The sequence below is a fragment of the Neopsephotus bourkii genome, unplaced genomic scaffold, assembly GCF_033783945.1.
Source record: "Neopsephotus bourkii isolate Nb327-2 ecotype Australia unplaced genomic scaffold, CSIRO-AGI_Nbou_v1 NB_1181, whole genome shotgun sequence".
Classification (NCBI taxonomy): Eukaryota; Metazoa; Chordata; class Aves; order Psittaciformes; family Psittacidae; genus Neopsephotus; species Neopsephotus bourkii.
This window is the reverse complement of record NW_026901666.1, coordinates 4,848,775-4,872,358: the sequence shown is the minus strand read 5'-3', so window position 1 is coordinate 4,872,358 and position 23,584 is coordinate 4,848,775. Positions and strand designations below refer to the sequence as shown.

Below are 23,584 nucleotides of genomic sequence, written 5' to 3'. Positions count from 1 at the left end.
CAAATTTTGTTAATTTATATTATGTAATCATAGTATTTCCCATCTGTCAGTGTTGCGTTGTTCCCTATAACTAGAGATCATATGTAGAATGCAAACTTTGAGATTTTTTTAATATTTCTGTTTAAGGTAAAATTGGAACTTTTAAAGGGTTGTCAGTTTCATACCCACTGTTCCCCAATCCTACAAGACAAAATTCCATACAGCAAGCATACTGGCTCCAGCTACCAGGAAGCTAGAAGGCATAAAGTTGATGAATCACAGGGGGTAAAAATATATGGCCAGACTCTACTTTCTTTTTTTTTTTTTTTTCTTAGTCATCTTTACTTCTTGCTAGGAATGGTAAATCCTTTCTTAGTCCTTGCTTTAGGTACTTGTGTTTCTAATCTCATGTCTCCCTTTTTTCCCTTTAATATATCTCGAAAGGAAGAAGTAAAGAAGTAAAGAAGAAGGACAAGAGGGAGGTAGAGGAAAAAATTAGACCAGTAAAAAGAAATTCTCTGCTAATACTGTAGATCACAATCTGCACAGGGTTAATGTATTTTATCTTTTAGGAGAATCCAAATACCTTTTCCTGTCTTCATCTGTGTCCCCTCTAAAGGGTATAGTTTAAAAAGTGTTTCTGAAGTTCTAATGTAGCCGACTGTCTATTAGTGGAATGAAACCCTTACCTGTCTGTCTCCTTAGGGACTGCTTAGTCCTTCTCTCCCTCCGTCAAACTGTAAGTACTTGTAGATGTACGATCCTCCCCTTTCCTCATGATCTCTCTTTTCTTCCCTTTCAAATAGTGGGCATAAATACCCTGAAGTCCCAAGTCCCACTCTTCCTTTCTACAGTTATTTCTCCATGTCTTGGGTTTCCCCCAGGTATGTGGATTTCAGGTTGCCGTACTGCTGTCTTTATTTTCAAGCATAAGTAATGTGGAAATGCTCAGCAGCATTATTCTTCTGCTGCTTTGAATTCACTGGACTTGATTCAATCATCTTTCACCTTTGGTTTAAAATCTTCTGATTTTCCACAGTTTTTTTGATGAACTCTAAGAAGCTTTTTGGAAGAGCCTTCATTGATCAATTTTAATCAATGCTTTCTTCCTATTATATCAGTTGGTGTTTGACATGAACTCTCAGAAATGTTCTGGGGCTTCTCTGAAAAGAATCTGTCCATTTCAGTCTTCTGTGTGGTATTTTTTTTTATTGCTTCCAGAATTTATTCTTTCCCTTGTTATCATCCCCATCCATTTGAAAACTCAGTCTAGTTTTTAAGCATCAAAGTCCCAAACAGTTTTGCATAGGAGTATCTGGACTACTTGCTGTGTGCTCAACAGGTGTGTGCTCTTTTCATATACCTACAGACCTTGACAAGACCCTCAGCACCAAGCCCCATCATGTGTGGGAAGTGCATAGTGGTAGAACAGTGGATGCAGAGGAATGGGTTTATTTCTTCTCAGTTTGCCAGTGTTTCTTGTGGTAAATCTTCATACCACTGTGTCCAGACTGTCTTGAACTCTTCATGAGTTTTTTTACAAGATCCACAACTGGATTTCAGGGACAGGCGGAGGGAAGAGGATAAAAAAAAAACCCCAAACAAACCACCTGTGTTTGTAAGACAAAAAGCAACATTAAAACCCCAGACTGGAAAAAGGAATCATTGTGTAAAAGCCTATAGGGATGCCCTTTTTTTAAACAAACAACTCTGCTGGGTTTTCGGTTTGGTTTTTTTTTGGTCATTGTTTTTGTTTATTTATTTATTTATTTTGGTTTTGGGGGGTTGTTGCTGGTTTCGGGTTTTTTTTTGGGGGGGGGGTTTGTTCCTCTTGGGACACCAAACCAACATACTTTGATAAGCGTAATATATATGGTTGGAAACTGTATTCGGAGCTACCAGGACTGTTTCTGCTATGCTTGATGGTCTGTGATAGGTTGCATCTTATTCCTTTTCTATCACTTCTAGATGTGATTCTTGGTACTAATCACCATTTTTGTAAAGGCATCTGTCTCATACAATCAAGCCTTCCTTCTTTGTGCTTTCTGTATCATATAGTCAGAAGGCTCACCTGAGAAGATTCAGTTATTTATTTATTTTTTAACTAGGTAATCATAATCTCAGCATCTCCTTTTCCATTACATGTCTTCTTGGCATGTTTTTTGTAGTTTGATCAATATAAAAAGGGATAAAATGAAATACAGCTACTTGAAGGACTAGGTACTATCTGTTTCTTTAAAAGACTTGCAATACTGCAGAACAAGGTTTTTACTGCAGTGGTGTTCTTTTTAAGATGCCAGTACTATGGCATGCGCCTTGTAAGTTGATTTCTTTCCAGTGAGGCCCCCTCAACCGTAAATGATGATGGTATATCAAAAGCAGTGTTACATAAGGGGACAAATTTACACCCCAAGTTTGGGCAGGAGGTGGTAATGTTGATTTGGGAAGCTTTTATTTTTTGAGATGCAGGCTTAAGTAAGTTAAAAGTTGCTTAATATTTGTGTGCAAAAATTACAAGGAAGCCATGAGAATTAAGTCAAAAGTTGAATTTTTGTGTGGCTTAAGCCACACATCTGATTATCTGATGGGCCACACTCTCTTCTTGTAAGCCAGTAGACTTTATAATTTTCTCAATAGTTGCAGATGTCACTTTAGTGTATACCTGAAAGTGAGAAAGATGAAAGAGTTTTCTGAGTGAAGGTTTTCTTCTCTCAATGAGCCATATGTTTAAGTAGCAGCAGGAAAAGTATGCTACCCCTTGAAATACCTGGACAGTGTTTAAGCTACTCTCTTATTGGCTTCACTCGTTTGGATACAGACTGCTGCCTTCTTATACTTATGGTGCTATTAAAATAGAGCATCTTTGATTCATCTCCATCCTTGCAATTTGTCATGCAGGCTTCCTTTAGTGCTTGACAGCATTCTGTCTCTTATTTTTGCTTTCAGCAAAAGTAGCCTTTTTCTCGTCTTCTCGTTTCTTTTAGGTATATGAAAGATGTGTTTGCCGGTTGTTGCGCTTCCACCTGCCAGCTTTATTATTGAATTGTCTTCCAGATAATTTTAGTCTAACTTGTCTCCAAAATTGTCTTGCAGCAGACAATCCAATCATTAACTAGTGGCTTTGTTTTGGAGTTAATTCCTGTATATAGACAGGAATTTCCAGTCCATATGAAGTGGATTTGATGGTTTGAAGTTGTCTTCATAAAAAGGAAATTTTTGTCTAGAAAACTTCCAGTGGAAGCCGAAATAGTATTTATGCTCAGCCATACTAAGGCTCTTTGCACCAGACCTGAAAATGTTACTTGCTTCAAATTCACCAGAAGGTCTGAGAATTATTATTGTTTTAATTAAAAACAACAGCAACAAAAAATTGGCTGCTAAAATAGCTAAAAATTTGTTTGTATTATAAAAATAACGTAAATCTTTCTAAATTCTCCAGTGGATTAGCCACTGCATATAAAACAAGCAACCAACCAACCAACCAGAAAAATACCCAAACCACCAAAGAAAACCCAAACCCAAAATAACAAACCACACACACAAAAAAGCCCCAGGCCAACCGTTTTCAAGCAAATGAAGTCCTCTTGATGATTTCTTGCTACCAGTCTTTTTAAAAAGTGCTGCTACCAGTGGAGCAGTGACAGCTTCATTTAAATCTGTGCTGTTGAGTACTGGCTTTGTATGTCGGTATTTAGAAGGCTGATACGTTTGTCTGTATGTCCAGAAGCCAATACTTCTACAGCACTTGCCATACTTGTAGCCACTTGCTGTATGGAATATTGTTTTGTAGGATGGGACGAGAGAGAAGTAATACAAGGAAAAATTACGTACTGGTAATTGTGTTTGTCGTTACCGTTCTACTTTTCCCATCCTACCTTCTTCCAGTCATCTCTTCCAAAAATCTTTGTCTTTTCTACACGTTTATGAATCTCTTCTGAGACAGTTGCATTTTTGGTCTGCATTACAAGTGACTGGTTAGGGCTGGCTGTTACTTACACCTCCTGTGGTTCAGCATGTTTGCCTGCTAGCTCCCCGATAGGTGGAACTATAATTTTTGCTGTGTGGAATCTTGTCTTATAGGGGTTTTATAGAAGAAGAAGGTCTACTACAACCATAATTACTGGTATGTAAGTTTCCCTTTTCTTTTATAAAAGGAAAAATGAGAGTTTGAGTAATCTCCTAGTAGTTTAGGTAGCTCAGATGTCTCAGAAAAGAAAGTATGTCCTAGAAAAAGAGGTCAGCCAAGAGACTAAGGTCAAATAATGAATAATACTAAATTAAAAATGCATAAGACTATGAAAAGGGAAAAAAATAAAAAATAAATAGTTTAAACTAGCCTTGCTTTTGCTATGCAGATGTAAACAGTTTCATTTTTCTAGTTGAAGACTTTTGCCTTTCTCCCTTTCCCCACCCCAGACACAGATATTTTATGATCATATTCTTAAATGCATTAAACCAAAGATAGAGAAGTTGAAATGGTTCTTCCTTCTAATTGTCTTTCTGACTATCCAAACTCCCTCTTCCGTTTCATTTCTTCTAAACAATTGTGCAGTAAAATTCACCTGGAGAAACAGAAATTCTACTCAGAAGTGAGTAAAAGGTTTAACGGGTTTCATTACGTGAATTTTTCTTACTGACTAATGGCAATAAATACCGAGAAAATATGATGTCACTTTAGAAGAGCTAATTTGAATCTAAAATGTATGATTTGCTTTCAGTCACGTAGGAAGAAAGGTATGTTTATGCTAGAGACATACTCCATAATTTCACCCCTTGTCATATATTTCAAGGCTTAGAATCATTCATGCAAAAAAAACTGGCAAAAGAGATGCTACAGGAGGTGGAGACATAGGAGAGGAGCAGCACTCTTTGGAAACACCAGCACCAGGCCGCAAACGCAGACGAAAGGGAGGGGACAGTGATTATGATGATGATGATGATGACGACAGTGATGATCAGGCAGATGAGGATGATGAGGATGAAGAGGACAAAGAAGATAAAAAAGGAAAGAAGGCAGAAGTTTGTGAGGATGAGGTGGGGAATTTTAAATATAGTGAAACTTCACTTAGTAAATTAAAACTTAGCTTCCTTCTGTTTCTCTGCAGTATGGCACTGCTTCCCAAAAAAACTCACAATAAAAAGGAAAAATAACTTATCTTCCAGTATTTTTGGATTTGTGGAATAAGTTTATTTTCCAGATATTCCCCCCCCCCCCTTTTTGGGGGAGCTATTATAGTATGGGTTGTGATGTTTTTTGTTGTGGTGGTTTGTTTTTTCCTGCTTACTTGTCTTAATTCTGTTGAAGTTCTGAAGGATTGTAGCAGAACCAGAGAGCTACGCTTTTGTTAGCAAATAAACATAACTGTTGTTTTCTCTTAGGAGACTAAAGGTCTATTATTATTAGACTAGTTAACAAAGTATGAAAGAAGTGTAGTTATCTATTATAAAGCTTACCTTTGACCTTCCTAGATCGTTTTTTTCCCATGACTTTTATAGATTAGTCACTGCCCAACTACATTTGATCACAAGATGGTAAATTTGACTAGTCAGTATCGGGTAAGATACAGGAATGATCACTGAAACTTTTTTAGCCTGTTAAGCTGAATTGTATCTATGATAGTCAAAAATTTATTTATTTATTTTAATATAGAAGTGTTACAGGCCTGTAAGATGCACTGTAGAGCTCTAGAATTCTTGAAACCTGATAAAGGAGTAAAGCAATACTGAGCACTAGATTTTAGTGCACTGAGTGTTGGATTATTTGTTAGAAAATAATCCATTTATGCAGGGTTACTGAAGTTCAGAGTAAGGTTTTATGGGTGTGGTGGATGTGGCTGCTTGAGCAGTGCATCTATACAATATGTTATGTGAACTCCAGTCTTCACGAACACTCTTCATTAGACACAACTGATTTCTAGGGTAGGAACAGCCCTTTGTGCTGTCTTTATGGATTTATTTTCCATACTGTAATGTGTATGAATTTAAGAGAATACCTTAGAGGCATAACACAAAGCTCTTAAAAATTCATATTTCAAAATTAAAAATAAGTAACATTTTGGTTCCATTTAGTACAGTCTCCTGTTTTGGTGCACTGGGCATTTTGTAGACAAAAGTTCTGGAACTCCAGTGGAGACAGAAGTTCATTGCATTCATGCTGTATGTGTATGTTATTTCAGAAGACTTCACTCTAGTACACTCTTACAGAGCCAAAAAATACACCACCAGTATCTTCTGGTGCAAGCAACTGGTAGCTCCTAGGATTTTGGTTGTATTCTTTTGGAACCTTACTGTTACCCCCAAAGACTTTCTGGAACTAAATTAAAACTCTCTTTATAGAATGACTGTAATTTTTAAACTGTGTCACAAAGGAGGACACCATAGACTTAATCATGGGTGCATTTCTCTTCAGAGATTAGCAAGATTAATACTGGAACTTCTGTAGGAGACTTGTAATTTAAAATGGCTCTACAGTTTCTTGTAGACATTGGAATAAAATGAACAAAGACTAATAAAGTTTTAACAGATTCTGTTATTTCATGCATGAAGACCATGTACAAATTAATTTGAATATCCAAAAAGCTGCCTAGAAATCAAAGATTAGATTTGGTAGTCCTGAGTGTTAATGCAGAAACTGAATTATTTCTTCCAGAAAAAGAATGTTTTCAGGTGAACATTTGACCACAGGCTTTCTCCTTTGTATGCATCTGGGATGGTTTGGAAAGATTCAGGATATATCTTTTTTCAGTTATGTTGATCCTAGTCAAATATATTGAAGAAGTACAAAATTTGAAGTTTTTTACCCTTAGAATTTACCTCTCATTTTCTGTTACATTTTTAACTGTAATATTAGTAAGACGTGGCAGTGTGATTTTATCCTGAAATAAATTTGGCGTGACAATATATTTGATGCTTACAGGATGATGGGGACCAGACAGCAAGTGTTGAAGAACTAGAGAAGCAGATTGAAAAACTGGCAAAGGTGAGGGGTCATTTGTCTTTACACTATGGCTTTGATCACTGGGTGTCATGAGTTAGAATGTTATCAGTAATTTTCAATGCTCCAACTTAATTGAAATAAGGGTCAGCTTTTGTTTCATGAAAATATGAATAATGCTACTGAATTGTGAATTTTGTCTACTGGCACTAGGTTGTTAAGACTCAAAAGACAATTAGAAATCTCTTGATAATGTATTTGCACAACTCAGAATAAAAAGTATGTAATTTTTATTCAGACCTAATTGATGTACTTTTATTTGTTGATCTTAGAAAGTGATGGTAAATTTTGTGTACTAGAAGCAACGACTTCTGTTATACAAATGATTGCAGTTCTCATTCCCTCCTACAGTTAGCTAACTACTGCAACCATGTTCCAAGCCAAGAAGAAACTGCAATAGGAAGAGAAATGTAAATGAGATAGAAAGAGAATGTAGTAGATGGGGTACTCATGGCCCATGCTTTTACTCCTCTTACTAGAAAATTTGTCATTTAAGACTTTGTTTCCTGTTTTTTTTCACATTTATTCACAATTTATTCACAATTAATTTCACAATTAACAATTCAGACTTAGACCTGACTTCCAGCAGTGTCAATTTAGCAGAGCAAGAATTGAGTAAACAAACTGAAATTCTTGTTGGCCCCCTTCAGAGAACTGTTTGTGTTTGAATACAGAATTTATTTTCAGACATTATTGTTCTCACTCTTTGATGAACCAGTTAAAATTATCTCACTAGTTTCCCATCGGAAGCTGCAGTGTCAGCTGTCTTCAGTGCTCTGTGTACCATTTGCTGTTATTGTATAATTGAGAAGATTTCAGTGCTTCTTGTGCAGTGAAATCTTTGATCCTTTTACTCTTGTAAATTCTGTGTTTACTCACATAACACAGAGAGAAAATATCTCTTAAGAGAGCTTCATCATGTGACTCATGAACTTCTGTTCAGTCTGGCAGCCAGGACATGTTTTCTGTTATACCAATTTCCCTTCTCCCGCCATTGAATTATAATAGTTTACCTTTTTCAAAACAGCAACAAAGCCAGTACAGAAAGAAGTTATTTGAAGCTTCGCACTGTTTGCGTTCAATGATGTTTGGTCAAGATCGCTACAGGCGCCGATACTGGATTCTGCCCCAGTGTGGTGGTATTTTTGTAGAAGGCATGGAAAGTGGTGAAGGTAAGAAGCATAGTGGGATAATATCACATCGGGGCATACTTTGCCAGGATGTTCCTGTGCATCTGTGTAGGCTGTAATTTTGTGTAGCAAGGTCTTAGGCTTCACCTTCAGCCAGAGGCTAAACAGGCTGCTGTCAGTAGGCCTGTCTATACATGTGGTGCTCACTGCTCTTTCTGATTATGAAACATCAGCTAATACCTTTCAAATTGAAGATTAATATCTTGGAAGTTTTCAGCTGTTACAGTTCTGTATGTTATGCTTTTTAATTTTTATCAACATGTGATCTTTTTTGGCTCTTTCTGAACTATTCAAATTTCCTTGTGGTGGTGAACTATGCATATGAAAACTGTGATGACCATAGAATGCAAGAACCCCCAAACCTTTTTATCTTCAATTGTGGTATTTTGTGCAAACATACAGCCTATTGTGTGCTTAAAAATTTGATACATGTCTAGAAAAAAATACAAAAATTATTTTCACTCATTGGAGTACTGTGTTTTCTAATAAACAGTATGGTTTAATCTCTTTATTTTACCAAGTGATCTTTCTTTCAAGGTTTGTTGTTTTTTTGTTGGTGTTTTTTTTTCTAAAATTAATATGTAATTTTGTGGTTGTGACAGTTGTATAATAACTGTTATTGAACTTTTTCACACACTTTAAATTGGATAGATGCATAAAATATGTATTAATCTGACCTTTTAGTAGGTATTAGCATTTTTAAACATAACCATGCATTTGGTCACAAAAAAATCCTTTCTAATTCTGATATCAATGAAGGAAAGCTCCATTACTCTTAGAATTTCATCAGAATAACAAAAAAAAAAAAATCTGATATGCATCAGAATAGCGTAATCTCATGAGCATTGCATATTCTAGACAGCTATTTAACTAAAATAATTAACATTACAGAATGGAATGAAATCTGAGCCCTGTTTTGGCCCCTTCAAAGTAAGCCTTAGAACTTTGCCTAGACCTAATCTTGATTTTCAAGTTATCTTTCAAAAATGGGCAACATAAAAATTAATTTGTCTTTTGTTCTGCATTATTTTGTGCTGTATGTTATGAACTGTTCTGCACATGAATAGTTGGATACAGAAGGTAAATTGTTATATGCTGTGCTGCTTGCCTTCCTTTTGTTCACTTTTTATTTATTATGTTTCAAGCAGATGAATCCCCAAATGCTTCAGAAATTGTACACAAAGAAAAATCTTTGAAATACAACTCTGTCTTAAGACAGTAAAAACAAAAGAACACACAGAAGTTTTAGCCAAAAACTGTTGTGCAAACCCATATTTTTTAATGTATTGTTTTAATGAAAGCTTAATTTCCCTGAATAACAGAATGGACATACTCTTAAGTTCTCAGCTAACTCCCTCTTCCCCTCAGCTCCTAGTTTGCCTTTCTACAGTTTATCCACTCCTAAATTCTTTATGTAAACATTGGACTTGTGAGATATAAAATGTTGGATGATCTGTCCATCTAAAAAAATACTTCTCCTTCCCTCGTCTTGTAGTCATTTTGGTTCATGTGCTGATACTCAAATTGTTTCTATCTTGACATATGCCACAGTTGTGGACACATTCTGAAGTTTTAATGGAAGCTGGTCTAGGCTGTCCAAAGGGACCTTGAAAGGCTTGAGAGGTGGGCTAGTGTGAACGTCACGGAAGTTCAACAAGGCCAAGTGCAAGGTCCAGCACCTGGGTCAGGATGATCCCTAGCACAAATACAGGCTGGGCAGAGAATGGATTGAGAGCAGCCCAGAGGAGTAGGACTTGGGGTTTTGGTCGATGAGAAGCTCACCATGACCTGCCAATGTGTGTGCTTGCAGCCAGAAAGCCAACCGTGTCCTGGGCTGCATCACCAGCAGCATGGCCAGCAGGTTAAGGAAGGTGACCAAAAAAAAAGGATATAATGGATCTAGCATGTGTTGAGGCAAAAATGAAGTAATTCTTTAATGATTGTAATAAAAATGGTCTAAATTAGTTGGTCTGTTATATTTCATCTGTGTTTCTTGCACATTTTTAGGCCCAGAAGAAATTGCAAAGGAAAAAGAGAAGCTAAAAAAGGAGGAAAGCCTGCATATCAAGGAAGAAGAATTTGAGGCAGAAGAAAAATTACACTCTTTGAATACAATTCACTGTGAGCAAAAGGAAGATCTGAAAGAGAAGGACAACACTAATCTGTTTTTACAGAAGCCTGGGTCTTTTTCAAAACTAAGCAAACTGTTAGAGGTAGCAAAAATGCCACCTGAATCTGACATTATGTCCCCTAAACCTAATGGCAGTGCAGCAAATGGCTGCACATTATCTTATCCAGGTAACTCAAAGAACTCTCTCTGCAGTCTTCAGCCTACTATATCACAAAGCACCATTGAGAAGTCTGATTCTAATAATCTTTTCAGTCCTAATGCAAGTGGGACAGGAAAGTTCTATGGTTCTCCACTAATTCCAAATGATCAGTTGTTAAAGACTCTTACTGAAAAGAGCAGACAGTGGTTCAGCCTTTTACCGAGAACACCCTGTGATGATATATCAGTTACTCATGTAGATACACTGGCTACTACAACTTCGGTTACTCCTCAGTCACATCCACCATCAAAGTCACCTTCACCTGTTCCATCACCTCTTCTGGGCTCAACTTCTGCACAGAGTCCAATGGGATTAAGTCCTTTTGCATTGTCACCACTGCAGGTAAGGAAATAAATACGTTTTTGAACAGTTTGAATTTGCTATGCTTATTTGGGCGGAATTTCTGTTTAGACAAATCACTTCACAGAAGTGCTATAATTTTATTTTACTTTCTTTTTTCTTCTAATACCTAATTCCATGTTACAGAAGTTTTACAATACTGTATGTTTTTTGATTAAAAAAAGATTACAATAGGTAAAACTAGGTGAGCCAGTGTATGGTATTTTGTATTTGTGGTTCAGTTATCTAATTTTCCTTTTAGGAGGTTGGCAACTGGTATTAAATCAAAAGCAAACTACTTTTCAGAAATGTGACACATCACACCCTGCCTTTAAAAGCTGCTATTTTTTAATAGTTAACAGGACCATAAAAAGTATTATACATTAGCATTACATTAGTTTTTATTAAACTAATCAAAGTACTGTGTAACAGCTTCCTTTATGTTTTGATTATTGTTAAACATAGAGCATCCTAATCACAATTCAGCTTTCTTGGTAATAATAATGGTTGTTGTGATTGTGTTAACAACATATTCTATATAGCAGGTGAAGACTGGACTGCCTATGATGGGACTTCAGTTTTGTGGATGGCCTACAGGAGTTCTTACTTCAAATGTTCCATTTCCATCTCCTTTACCTGCTCTGGGATCAGGGTTAGGATTATCAGAAGTGAATGGTAACTCATTCTTGGCATCTAGTGTTCCTGCAAGTAAAAGTGAATCACCAGCACTACAGACTGAAAAAATAGCTTCTGCCCCTTCTATGACAACTGAAGTAGCCAAGCCAGTAGATTATCCTAACCCAAAACCTATACCAGAAGGTAAGTACACAACAGTGAGATGGAATTACATGTAATCTCTACAGTGCCACTACAATGTTACAATTCAATTTATTTTTTTTTTTAATAATTTGCCTATTGAGTTTGGCTGGGTGATTGATTTCTCTAATCTGCTTGTGTGTGATCACATAAGAAATGCCTCCAATGTATATGCTTGTCTTGATTTAGAAATGCAGTATGGGTGGTGGAGGATTACTGATCCGGAGGACCTAAAATCTTTGCTTAAAGTGCTGCATCTCAGGGGAATAAGAGAAAAGGCCTTACAAAAGCAAATACAGAAACACATGGATTATATCACTCTGGCCTGCATCAAAAATAAGGATGGTATGTAACTGATATTTATGTTACACGTGTTGGGGCATAAGACAACTGGCATAGAGCTCTTGGAGATACATAGAGTAGCGGCTGGAGAAGAAAGATAGAGGTCTCATTGTCTGTAGCTACTTTTTTACCAGCCTTGTTCCAGAAGGTTACAGAAATGGAGAAATCCTGTTTAATATAAATCGCGTTAGTGGCAGAAGCGCCATTAACTTCTTTAAGCTCTTTCCATCTCTGTAAGTGCAGCCTCTCCTTCCCCTTCTTGCCTTTAAGTTTCGAGTTTGAAAACTTGCAGAATTTGTTATCCGTATTTGGTATCTTAAGAGTAGTACACTTTTACAAGAGTTCTTCAGCATTTGACTGGAGTGACAGGAAAATCAGTTTGAATTTACTCTGAGAAGTCATAATGCTAATAAAAATGATGTGATTCTCAAATACAGTTGCAATTATTGATATCAATGAAAACGAAGATAACCAGGTAACTCGAGACGTTGTGGAAAACTGGTCAGTAGAAGAACAAGCAATGGAGATGGATCTTGCTATTCTTCAGCAGGTGGAAGATCTAGAGAGGAGAGTTGCATCAGCTAGTTTACAAGTTAAGGTAAAACCAACTTTTAGTAAAATGTCTCTTTAAGTGGTAAGAATTTAAAGTAGATAGTAGCAGTCCTCTTGCTGGTGGTAAGTGTCTTCTTATTTCATCTCTACTTGTCTGCAAATAAACCGAATATACTGCAGCAGTATCATGGATGTTTGTCTTTGAAACATTTTTACTGCGCTTAAATCTTCAGCTGAAGATGCTCAGAATGGCAGTTCCTGGAGAGTTCTTGTACAGTGTGCAGTTCCCAGCACGTTTTGTTAACCTGTGAATGCTAAGATTTTCTTGCATGTGGATTGCTTAATTATAGTGCTTAATGATAGGTTTACCACATTTCTGCCTGTCTTGCATGATTGTTGCTGTTAATGTTTTCAGAAAAGCCTTCCTTGAGTACTATAAAGTCACGGAGAACATGGGATGGTTGTGAGTGTGAAAAAGTTAGGAATTCATTGGCTGTCATTATGATTTGGAATTTTTTGGTGGTGTAAGGATACCAAATTGCATGTATTTATGCATAGTACAGATGTAGTAGTATCTGGGATCCAGTGTGTTCCAGGGGTGGGTGTTATTTCTGTGACCAATTGATACTGTTTCTTGAGCCTGTTGTACAGATAGACCTATTCTGATGTTTTGACCAGTAGAACAGGATACTTCAAAAGGACATAAAAAATGCAGACTGTTGCAGAAAGGTTCCTTCAGAAAGTCTGGTAATGCTTGTATTTTTTTGATTAATTATTTTAGTTCTCTGGATATTTTGGAAACTGTCTCTACAGATGGATTACAAGTAACCAAGATCTACTGGAAACAGCGCTTCAGTTACTTAGTTTGATTCCATAAACCAGTTCCTCTGTTTACACACAAAGTTAACAGCAACCAATAAATGCACAAACCTTTCTATTAACATAGGGTTGGCTGTGTCCTGAACCTGCATCAGAGAGAGACGACTTGGTATATCGTGAACATAAGTCAATTACTAGATTGCACAAGAAGCACGATGGAGATTGTGCTGGAGGCGGAGAAAGCAGTACAAGCTCTCTAGAGCGGAAGAGTGACAACCCTCTAGATATAGCTGTAACCAGGCTTGCTGACTTGGAGCGGAACATAGAGCGAAGGTATCTGAAGAGCCCCTTAAGTACCACCATTCAGATCAAACTGGATAATGTGGGCACAGTTACTGTCCCTGCTCCTGCACCATCCATTAGTGGTGATGGTGACGGGTAGGTTATTGAGATTAACTTGAAAAATTATTGTGCTTCTTTGCTAATTGGAGCCTATTTTCTTATTGCCTGTTATCTATGTACTTTCTTGTATGTCTGTGATCCGTATGGATCATGTTATTCTGCATGGTGCTTTGTAAAGATATTTTTTGTTACGTTTGTTGATAATCTCGCAAAGTTATCTTACATTTAACTGGTTGTGACTAAGCTTTGAGGCACGTAGCCACAGTCTGTGCACTACATGAAATTTAGTTGCTTAAACCTTATACTTATTGGCTGTGTATGTTTTGTCATTGCTTGGCTTTCAATGTGATAATGATTGTTCCACATTTAAACATAAGCAAACACGGATGTGACCTACTTAATTACTGTGTATTTCAATGCAGAACTGAAGAGGATATTGCTCCAGGGCTAAGAGTATGGAGAAGGGCATTATCAGAAGCACGCAGTGCTGCACAGGTAGCTCTGTGCATTCAGCAGCTACAGAAATCAATAGCATGGGAAAAATCTATTATGAAAGTTGTAAGTGTTTTTAATTAAAAAAAATAATACTGTAACTGAACTATTTTTGCTGTATCCTGCTTTCCTTCTTCAGGCATTAAGATACCATAGTTGTTAATGCATTTCTTATTACTGTCGTAAAGCTTAATACAGTTTAACTACATTGTGCATAGAAAAATGTAAGCCTAATGGAAAAAATTGTCTCTTGCTTAGCAAATTCAGCATCTTGGCCTTTTTAAGATAAAAAGCCCTGTAACTGGTTACTTTATTTAAGACGGTAATTACTCTGTTGTTAATATTTACGTAAAAAAAGAGTCATATCTGGCTCTATCTGATGGAATATTTCTGATCTCATCTGTGACATAAACTTTATGGAGGTTCAGCATCACATACCCCAGTTAAGGACTTAATTTTTCAGAAAGTTGAGATGTTCCAAATGTGTGGCTTCTTTGCATGCGCACTTCTTGCAACTGAACATACAAACTGGGCAAATAGGCTGAAATACCTGTTTCCTAGTACACTTCACATGTAGATCTGTGTTAACTGTATGTACATAGAAGGAATGCAAAATGCATGTATCAGAATTTTCATGGACCTCTGAATCTCAAATTTCTGAAAACAAAAATTTTACTACAGCAGTAGTGATTCTGACATGGTTAAGAATGGCCAGTGCTACGTACAGGGTTGCTAAAATGATTCTTCCATTAGTGGTCTTTTCCCTAATTTTTTAATTTCTGCCAATCCTATACAGTTTCTAATTACGTCTGGAAAATTCAAGGATGTTTTTAATAAAAACTGTAGCCTAAGGCTGTACATTTGAGTTTATGTAGCTCTGAGTTTAAAGCTCTGTCTTTAGAGCAAAAAGTTTATGAATTTCGTAGGAGCAACTGAAAAGGTATTTAAATGTTTCAAGGTAGTATTCTGTTATCCAGAAAAAATGTACAGTGTCATGCTCAATTTGAATGAAATGTTCTGTGCATTTAATTACAAATTAAATGTAAATATTTGGTGAAAACACATGGAGATCTTTAAGTTCCTGAAAAAGAAATCCAGATATAGAAGAGTATCAAAATAGCACAAGGTATTTAAGAAAATCAGTAAGTCATAAGATATTTTTAAATTAGTGTGAATTCTGGGAAGTGCTAGGACCATTTATTTTGCCTTTTGGAATTTGTTCATGGTGGCCTTTGGATAAGATCCGTACTGATTATTATTTTAAAATGCTGTCATGAAATACAAATTATTTTTATGAAATAGCAACTTGTATATTGCATATACAATATTCAGATGTGTTCCCAAATGTAGCCTTTAGATTAGTTCCTTACATATATTCTTTTACAAATGTGATCATTAGCAGACTGCTAAAATGAAAATAATTTTGAGAGTGAAAAACTGAATTAAAGCTATTTTTAATGTATTATATAGTACTGCCAAATTTGTCGAAAGGGAGATAATGAGGAACTGCTGCTCCTTTGTGATGGTTGTGATAAAGGCTGTCACACCTATTGCCACAGACCCAAGATAACTACCATACCGGATGGTGACTGGTTCTGTCCTGCGTGCATAGCAAAGGTAATACTAACCATAAAGGTGAAATAACCTTTGTGTAAATGGTAGTTATAGGCCTACCAGTGCTTTTTTCAGTGAAAATGTGTTTTATGTTGGGCTGCCGTTAAATAGAGATTAATAGTTTAATTCAGCTTGGGTGCTAATCACCGTCAGTGCCAAATGCTTAAAAAAATTACTGATGACATTTGTGAAATAAAGGAATTGTGTTGCAGTGGTTTACAGTAGGTAGTGAAATCTGCATATTCTTAACCTGGAAAAATACAGTGTAAAAATACAGGTTTAGACAACTTTAAAGAGTATTTTGATAGGAGAATGTAAAATGTTACAGTTTAAAAATTGTTCAAGCTATCTAATGTTGTCGTAGTAGCACAGGCAGAGTTTAGTGCTTTTGATGCTGCTGTTCTTTCTTCATGAGTTTTTTTTCTATATTTTCATTCTTTGATTGGCAGTGAGTCTTTTCAGTGGCATCACGTGCTTGACTTGACATGCCGCAGAGTTCCTATTCTAACAAGTAGAAAAATTACTTCACTGTGCTGTGTTATGATGCAGTCAATACCCATAATCGTAATTTCATTTTAAATGTATCCTTTAGTTTCATTTTACTGCCTAGATGTGGTTCTTTATTAAATAATGTTCCTTTTCCCCGTTTCTTCTGTTGTCATACTCAGGTTATGTTTGTAGTTGTCTTGTAGCCAAGCTGTCTGGATCTTCAATATCAAACTTTCTATATCAGTTGATTCCATCCAAGACTTTCAAAAAGCTCTTTTCCAATTTTCTGTATCTTGCAAATAATACAGCTGTGGTTATATCAGTCTTTTAGGAACAGATAAACATTTCTCTAAAACTGTGCCAGCCTGGTTTGTTAGGAGATGCTTTTTTACCAGTCTGAAGGTCAGTGCCTAAAGCACCATTACTTGCCTTTAGAGAAGAGCAAAAAGTGAAGTCTCTGATATTAAATATTTCAGTTGGTTTGGTGCTTCTGTTTTTCTCTGATCTTCATTGCTGTCTATCAGTAATAACATATTTCTGTAATTTCTTGGTTATTGCTTATTTCAGTTCTCTCTATTGCAGGCAAGTGGTCAGACTCTTAAAATAAAAAAACTTCAAATCAAAGGGAAAAAAAGCAATGAACAAAAGAGAAGCAGGAAATTAGCAGGAGATACAGAGGATGAAGACACAGCAACTACAAGCGCCTCCTTAAAAAGAGGAAAAACAGAACCTAAAAAAAGAAAAATAGATGAAAATGTTTCTGTAAGCCAATTAAAGCAAGAAAATTTCACTGCTATTAAGAAAGCTAAAAGAGATGACTCCAAGGACCTGGCTATATGCAGGTAAAGTAAAAATTCTAAACTTGAGTAAGTGTTGTTGAAGTAAGTAGTGCCTGATTCTTTTTGTCTGTGTTCTGGGGAACAGGAACTTATTCTTTGTTGTGTATCCATACAGACTGTGATAATTTGTGTGTCTATATAATGGATTAATGTGTGCATGATGGGAATAATTGCTGTATTTGGTAATGAAGCCGAAGAGGCAATGTACCAAATGTTAGAATGTAGTCTGTGAAACTTGGTAGCACTGACAGCATTCAAGTCATGATTATATGCCATGTTCAAAAGGCACTGAATTTCAGAGGAAGACATAGCAATAGGAATGCATCTTCCTTTGTAGTATTGCTGGTCATTCAAAAGTGGCACATTTTAGCCTTATCATAGTTTTGGGAAGCCAGTATTTTTCACTGAAAATTATTTTATCCCAGTATTTTACTGGAAACCCAGTAAACCTAGTTTTACTGGTTTGCAAATGGTTTACACTGAGGTTCAAAGTATCCAATTTGCAGGGCCAAATTTTTCTTTTAGAATGCTGAGAATTTCATCTTATGTGGGTTGCCTGGTGAGAACTTAATGCTATTTTAGATACTCAGTTGTCTGTCTGTTCTCAGCCTTACACAGGGCACAGAACAAAGTGCTTTCCTTTTATAAAGTGGATAGGTTCATGAATTTATGGAACAGTGAAAAACCTCTGTAAATACGTGAATAACTTCAGATACTGATTTGAAACCTTATTTTATTCAGCATGATTCTCTCGGAATTGGAAACTCATGAAGATGCCTGGCCTTTCTTACTTCCTGTAAACTTGAAACTGGTTCCTGGTTATAAGAAAGTTATTAAAAAGCCTATGGACTTTTCCACCATTAGAGACAAACTAAGTAGTGGACAGTAAGTAAACCTGCTGTAAATTTTACTTTACATTTAAAAGAATATTTAAACATTGAAATACTCTTTTTTTCAAAATGAGTTAAACTTTTTTTGCCTGCCTGCTCTGGCACTTCTATGATTACTTTTACAGTCAAAATAAAACTTCGTATCTAAGTGAAATAGCATGTGAGGAGGGAGAACCTGTGGAACTGATTGCAGAACAATAAAGTTGACAGGTTAAATGCACAAAATCAATCAGCGGGAAAAACTTCCTCATCCTGTCTCATGGAGACATCTCAGTGTTATTACATATAAGCAAGAACCAACTGTGTGGGCTTTAATCTGATGGAGTCCCTGTAAATAATGTAGCTGGGGAGTTGATTAGTTGTGAGAGGCCGGGTAACATTCCAGTAATGGTGGTTAATCATTTTATAGTCCTAGAATTAGACTGCACAACTTTCTGAAAAAGACACTATATGCCTCTGTTTCCCTTTCCTCCTTGTTACATCCCTGTGCTTTAACAACAGCCTGCCACCATAGAAAATTCTGTCCTTGATTGTCAAGACTGACCCACTTCAGTGTCTGTCAGCTCCACACAAAGCAAGTTCTGTAGGATAGTTCCTGTTAAAACTTAAATTAGAATTTAAAAACTTTAGCATGTAAAGCATTCATTGAATATTTTGTGGCTGGCTGTAAATTCGCTGATGTTAAGGTAGTTCATTCTCAAGTAGTTACAGTGTTTTTTCCTTTTGATTCTCAGTGTTCCAGAAATCATTCACCTTTTTCTTCTTTCAGGTACCCTAATCTTGAAGCATTTTCGCTAGACGTCAGGCTTGTTTTTGACAACTGTGAAACCTTTAATGAAGATGATTCTGACATAGGCAGGGCTGGCCACAACATGAGGAAGTATTTTGAAAAAAAATGGACAGAGATTTTCAAAGTGAGCTGAAGTTACCAGAACTTTTTCTTCTTCTTTTCCCTATTGTTTTTTTGTCATTAAATGAGGACTGATGAGACCAGCAATGTGAACTGTATTTACATGAAAGTGCAAGGCACATGCATAACTAATGACTGTTTTTTTCCTTTAAAATATCACAGTTGTGATACTAGTTCTAAAGGCTTCACTCCTACAGCAACCATGGCCCCTTGGTTATTGGTTTGTGTGTTTTAACAAACTAATTTAGGTAGAACAGGGAAGCACACCCAAAGAATTTCAAAGAAAGGGGTGTTATAGTGCAATAGCAATTTAAAATATATCAAAACGCACTGAATATTCAACCACCAGAGCTCTACTAGGGGAAATGGTTCTTTTCCCTTTCAATAAATATCTATTTTTCATTTTTTTACTTTGTAGTTTATTTTTTAGTGAATGTATTTAATTTTATGAATTATTTATGATTATACAGCATTCAGAATCTTCGTTTTCTGTGAAAAGGAAGAACTAGAAAATTGCTTTAAATCTTGAAAATACAACAAGGAATGTTTTAAAATATAAAACAAAGCCAAGTAAAACTGTTTACACTGATGTGCTGTAAAAGCACTAAAAATTAAACTTTACTGTAGAGTTACAAGTACATTTATATATATGTTGCTGCATCACTTGTGTAGTTAAATTGTATTTCAAGACAGTGAAGAAAAATTGAGACATGTATATACTGTTCATTATTGTTTATATTAAGTCTTGTTTTAAATATGTATGATGTGTACATATTGTTTGCAGACATTATTGTTTATGCCTTAGGAAGACGGTAGCATTTTATTTTAGTCTTAAGGTAATTATAGCTATATGGGTTGTACAGTAATTATCCTCTACCAACACTGTGGAGTCTCCTTAATCTTGGTAGTGCCTGCCTTCAAAACAGGGTGTAGGGGATATTAGTTTTCCATTTTTCTATTTTGTTATATGATTTCAAGCCACCACGGCCTCAAATTCAAGTATAATCATTTGTATCCATGTGGAATAAAATTGTGACGATTTCCTACGCACACAGTATTTTTTCATAGAAACATTTCCCTCCATTTGCCTTGCCACAGAAAATAACGAAAAAGACATTTGTAACCACTGTGTTTTATCTACTGTGTGTTGTGGTGGCCTGTTGGGCAGATAGATCAGATTATTTTTTTTTTTTGTACTAATGTAAGAGTACTTGAAGTTTTATTTAAAGAAATGTTGTGGAAAGGTAGCATTCTTTTTCTTTTCCTTTTTTAGGAGTGTTATTTTTCACTAGTATGTGTGGCACGGATACAATAAAAGACTGTTTTGCAAACCAGATTTTCTTGGCGATTTTAATACTTCAGATCCTGTATATACAGGAATTTTTAAAATGATATCTTGGAAGCCTTGCATTTAACATTCAGTTCTTATTATGATACTTCTAATTCTCCTGGCCCTTTAATGGTAATTCTAAAAGAAGCAATGCCAAGCAGTTAGAGTGCAGTTCAACTGCCTGTTAGAATGAGCGTAAATAACATTAGCTGTGGCCTTCAGGTGTACTTGGGCTGCCTAGCATTTGACCAGTTTCTACCAGTCCTGTTCACTGTTACAGTCTGAGTGCCCATGATAATGTAAACGCATGCCACATGTAATGTTTCTTAAAAGCACTGACCATGTAAAGGTTTTGCCCTATTTTTTTTTTTTTTGTTGTCTCCAGAAGGGTGTAAGTCATAATTCTTGCTGTGACTGAAGAAAATAAAATTACAAATGAATACTGTGGAACCCCAATGCCTATAACTCCCTCCCCAAGTAATGTTTCGGAGTTCTGGGTATGGAGGTGTTTTTTGTTTTTAAACTAGAGTTTTTAAACCTTGTTTTATATATGCTCTTGCTGTTACGCTTCTTGTCTCTGCTGAGAAGGAAGTCAGTGTTTGGTTTCTAGTAAAAAACTTGTTTCCGTTGCTCTCCCCAGAACACCTGGTTAAATAATACTTTTATTTTCTAAAGTCCTGCTGAATAATTTGTGCTGCCTAGAGTAAAACAATTCGCATTTGGCTGTCAGGCAGTCTTGCATTCTAACATTAGCTCCACCACTGACTGCTTCACGCCTTTCCTTTTTCTGAAGACTTCAATAAAAAGGTTTGCCTACATGTTCCAGAGGTGTGAAGATTAATCAGTGTTTTGAGCATATGATGATGGTAGGCTTTGTAAGAGTGTTAAAAGTATGCTTAGATTATTGGGAGAACTATTTCTTTGATGCAAAACAATTGATTTTTATTTTTTTTCCTCCCTCAGATTCTGTACTGGTTAATGCTTTATCTGCCGTACTAGAGCTAGCACTAGCTCTCACAAAAGTTAGAACGTTACCAGCTACACTGCATACATAGCTGCATTTTTTCAGCTTGTATCCTAACTCAGTGGAACAGTTGGGAGAGTTAAGGTGATCACAGCTACTGTAGCTGCAGCAGTGAGGCAGGCCATCACCCCTCTTAACTTGACATTACCCATGTATTGCTTTCTTCAGTAAGAGGCATGCCTGCATTACTATTTCAGTAAAACTAAATTTACAGCGATTACTATATTTGAATGGCAAGCTTGAATCATACACATGCCATCAGCAATCTCCAACAAAAAGAGCAGGGATTTAACCACTTAACCACTAGAAAAGCTTGCTTAACTCTTCTTCTTTGCTGACTTTCTTTCCTGATGATGTTTCTGTCTGTTTTCTTAGAGGAAAAGTTTTCCAGTGTGCTTTCTTTCTCTCTGAATGAAGTGTGCAGGTCTTAGTGTAGAGAATTCATTAATGAGTTTCCAAACTTTATTTTAGTACCCTTAATGGTGCTTAATGAAGAGTGTTCTGGTTTATGAGTATGGGTTCTCTTTTTTTCTATTGGCATCTCTTTGAAAAAAAATACGGATGATATAAAAGCAGCAGAAAATCGGAAGTTGAGGTGTCTTGGACAAAATATCTTTTAAAAGAAGTCTGAAGATTTTTCTTTAATCTTTTCACATGATTTTGGTAGTTTAGCTATGACAATTAGAAGGGCAGAGGTCTTCTATAAACTGTGAATGGGGCACAGAGACCTGAGGAACAGTCATTTTATATGCTGAATGGGTGGCCTCAAGACTTTATCAAACATGTATCATACCTGAATGTTTTAGTTCCCAAAACATGCCAGCAAACTGAGGGCTAAAATTTGAAATCAGGAACACCACAATTATGTTATTTGATTGTGTAACTCTTCTTGAACTACCCTGAATTCAGACTTCCAGTGTTAACCAGAAATGTTTACAGCTGGTATGTACTTTCAGAAAAATTGTTTTATCTTTCATGACACAAATTTCTTGTATTGTCCGAACTAGCCACCATTACTAGGTATGATAGAAGCTAGATTCCTGGGCATGATTCTGGTCACAGTGTCTTACTTAGCAAGTAATTTCAGGTTTCTCATCTGTACAATATTATTGAACAGTCTTTAAGTGCATATGTGTGGTATTCACAGTCCACACAGTTTATGCTTGTGGTACTCATGATCAAATGCCTACCTTCCCTTTCAGTAAGTCTGCCGTCCCATTCAGTAAGTCTCTTAACAACTGATACACAATTCTTTTAAAGTAATGAAGTGTTTTTATTTAGTAATGTTTAATCTTACAGATTTATAAATCAATACAGCACATATGAAATAGACTGAGTACTAGCCATCACCTAGGATTCAGAGTAATTAATGGGCAGTCATCACCCAGTGGATCAAACAGCAAGCAGTCATGTAACACCTATAAAACAGAATGCAAGATTGTACAGATTCCAACATGGAAGGTAGAGCATTTACTTGAAGGGAATGTTTTTTGGGCAAAGAGTGACGCCGAGGAAGTGACTTCATTTCCCTCAAGAAATGTAGGTATCATGATAAACCATTTATTTTGCATGAGTTGCTATAGATGTATCTGGATGTGAAAATGGCAGTGATGTGAACTTCATCATGTATGCTGGGGTTGGGGAAGCTGTATGTGAAACCCCTTTAATTAAGCAGTTAATAGCAAGGAACTACACATGTTCATTCACATTCTCAATCTTCATTCACTGGTTGGAGCAGCAAGCAGGAGGCCAGCCCTGGCCTTGCGCTCTGGAACAGAAGGCTGTGCAGGTGCACCGATGGCAGCTGTGGGGAGCATGGATGGCCTTCTGTCCCACCAGTTCTGAATGGAGTCCTGCAGCCTTGCTAAAACCAGCCATCACTCCTGCTTGGAAGCCTGTGGCCCTCCAGTGAGTGGCACGGTGCAAAGTTGTTCAGCTCTGAAGATGCAGCAGTAGCCCGGAGCTTAACTGCACCGAGGCCATCCTCACCAGCTGCCTTCCTGCTGCGCCCCCCATTCCCTCCTCCTCAGCCTTCATCAACGTACTGGCACCTGCGAAGAGGCCTGTGTCATACAGCAGTGTAATGCATCTCAACAGATAAAATGGCTGCAGATGTTACGTGGATCTAGGCCACCGAAGCTGGAAAAGGTTTGGACGACAGCTGTGGGCTCTGTGACATAAAAGCAGCATCCGCGCCGAGGCTGCTCCTATGCGGGCAATGGCGGAGGCAGTG

The 23,584-nt window shown here is 36.6% G+C and overlaps 1 protein-coding gene across 17 annotated transcripts in view; it reads left to right on the top strand.

Moving 5' to 3' along the window:
* BAZ2B (bromodomain adjacent to zinc finger domain 2B) overlaps nt 1-20,333 on the top strand; it is a 136,587-nt gene extending 116,254 nt beyond the window's left edge. For 10 of the 17 annotated variants that reach the window (XM_061363833.1, XM_061363832.1, XM_061363830.1 and 7 more), the window contains 13 exons: nt 4,770-5,013; nt 6,896-6,958; nt 8,001-8,145; nt 10,171-10,835; nt 11,375-11,651; nt 11,838-11,993; nt 12,428-12,588; nt 13,489-13,799; nt 14,186-14,321; nt 15,726-15,872; nt 16,941-17,200; nt 17,939-18,082; nt 18,857-20,333. In XM_061363833.1, coding sequence (XP_061219817.1) covers nt 4,770-5,013; nt 6,896-6,958; nt 8,001-8,145; nt 10,171-10,835; nt 11,375-11,651; nt 11,838-11,993; nt 12,428-12,588; nt 13,489-13,799; nt 14,186-14,321; nt 15,726-15,872; nt 16,941-17,200; nt 17,939-18,082; nt 18,857-19,010 — 2,863 coding nt within the window. In that variant the 3' untranslated portion in view covers nt 19,011-20,333. The remainder of the gene's footprint in view (nt 1-4,769; nt 5,014-6,895; nt 6,959-8,000; nt 8,146-10,170; nt 10,836-11,374; nt 11,652-11,837; nt 11,994-12,427; nt 12,589-13,488; nt 13,800-14,185; nt 14,322-15,725; nt 15,873-16,940; nt 17,201-17,938; nt 18,083-18,856) is intronic. The other 7 variants (XM_061363843.1, XM_061363842.1, XM_061363841.1 and 4 more) reach the window with 3 other exon arrangements.
* Nucleotides 20,334-23,584: the final 3,251 nt, after the last annotated feature.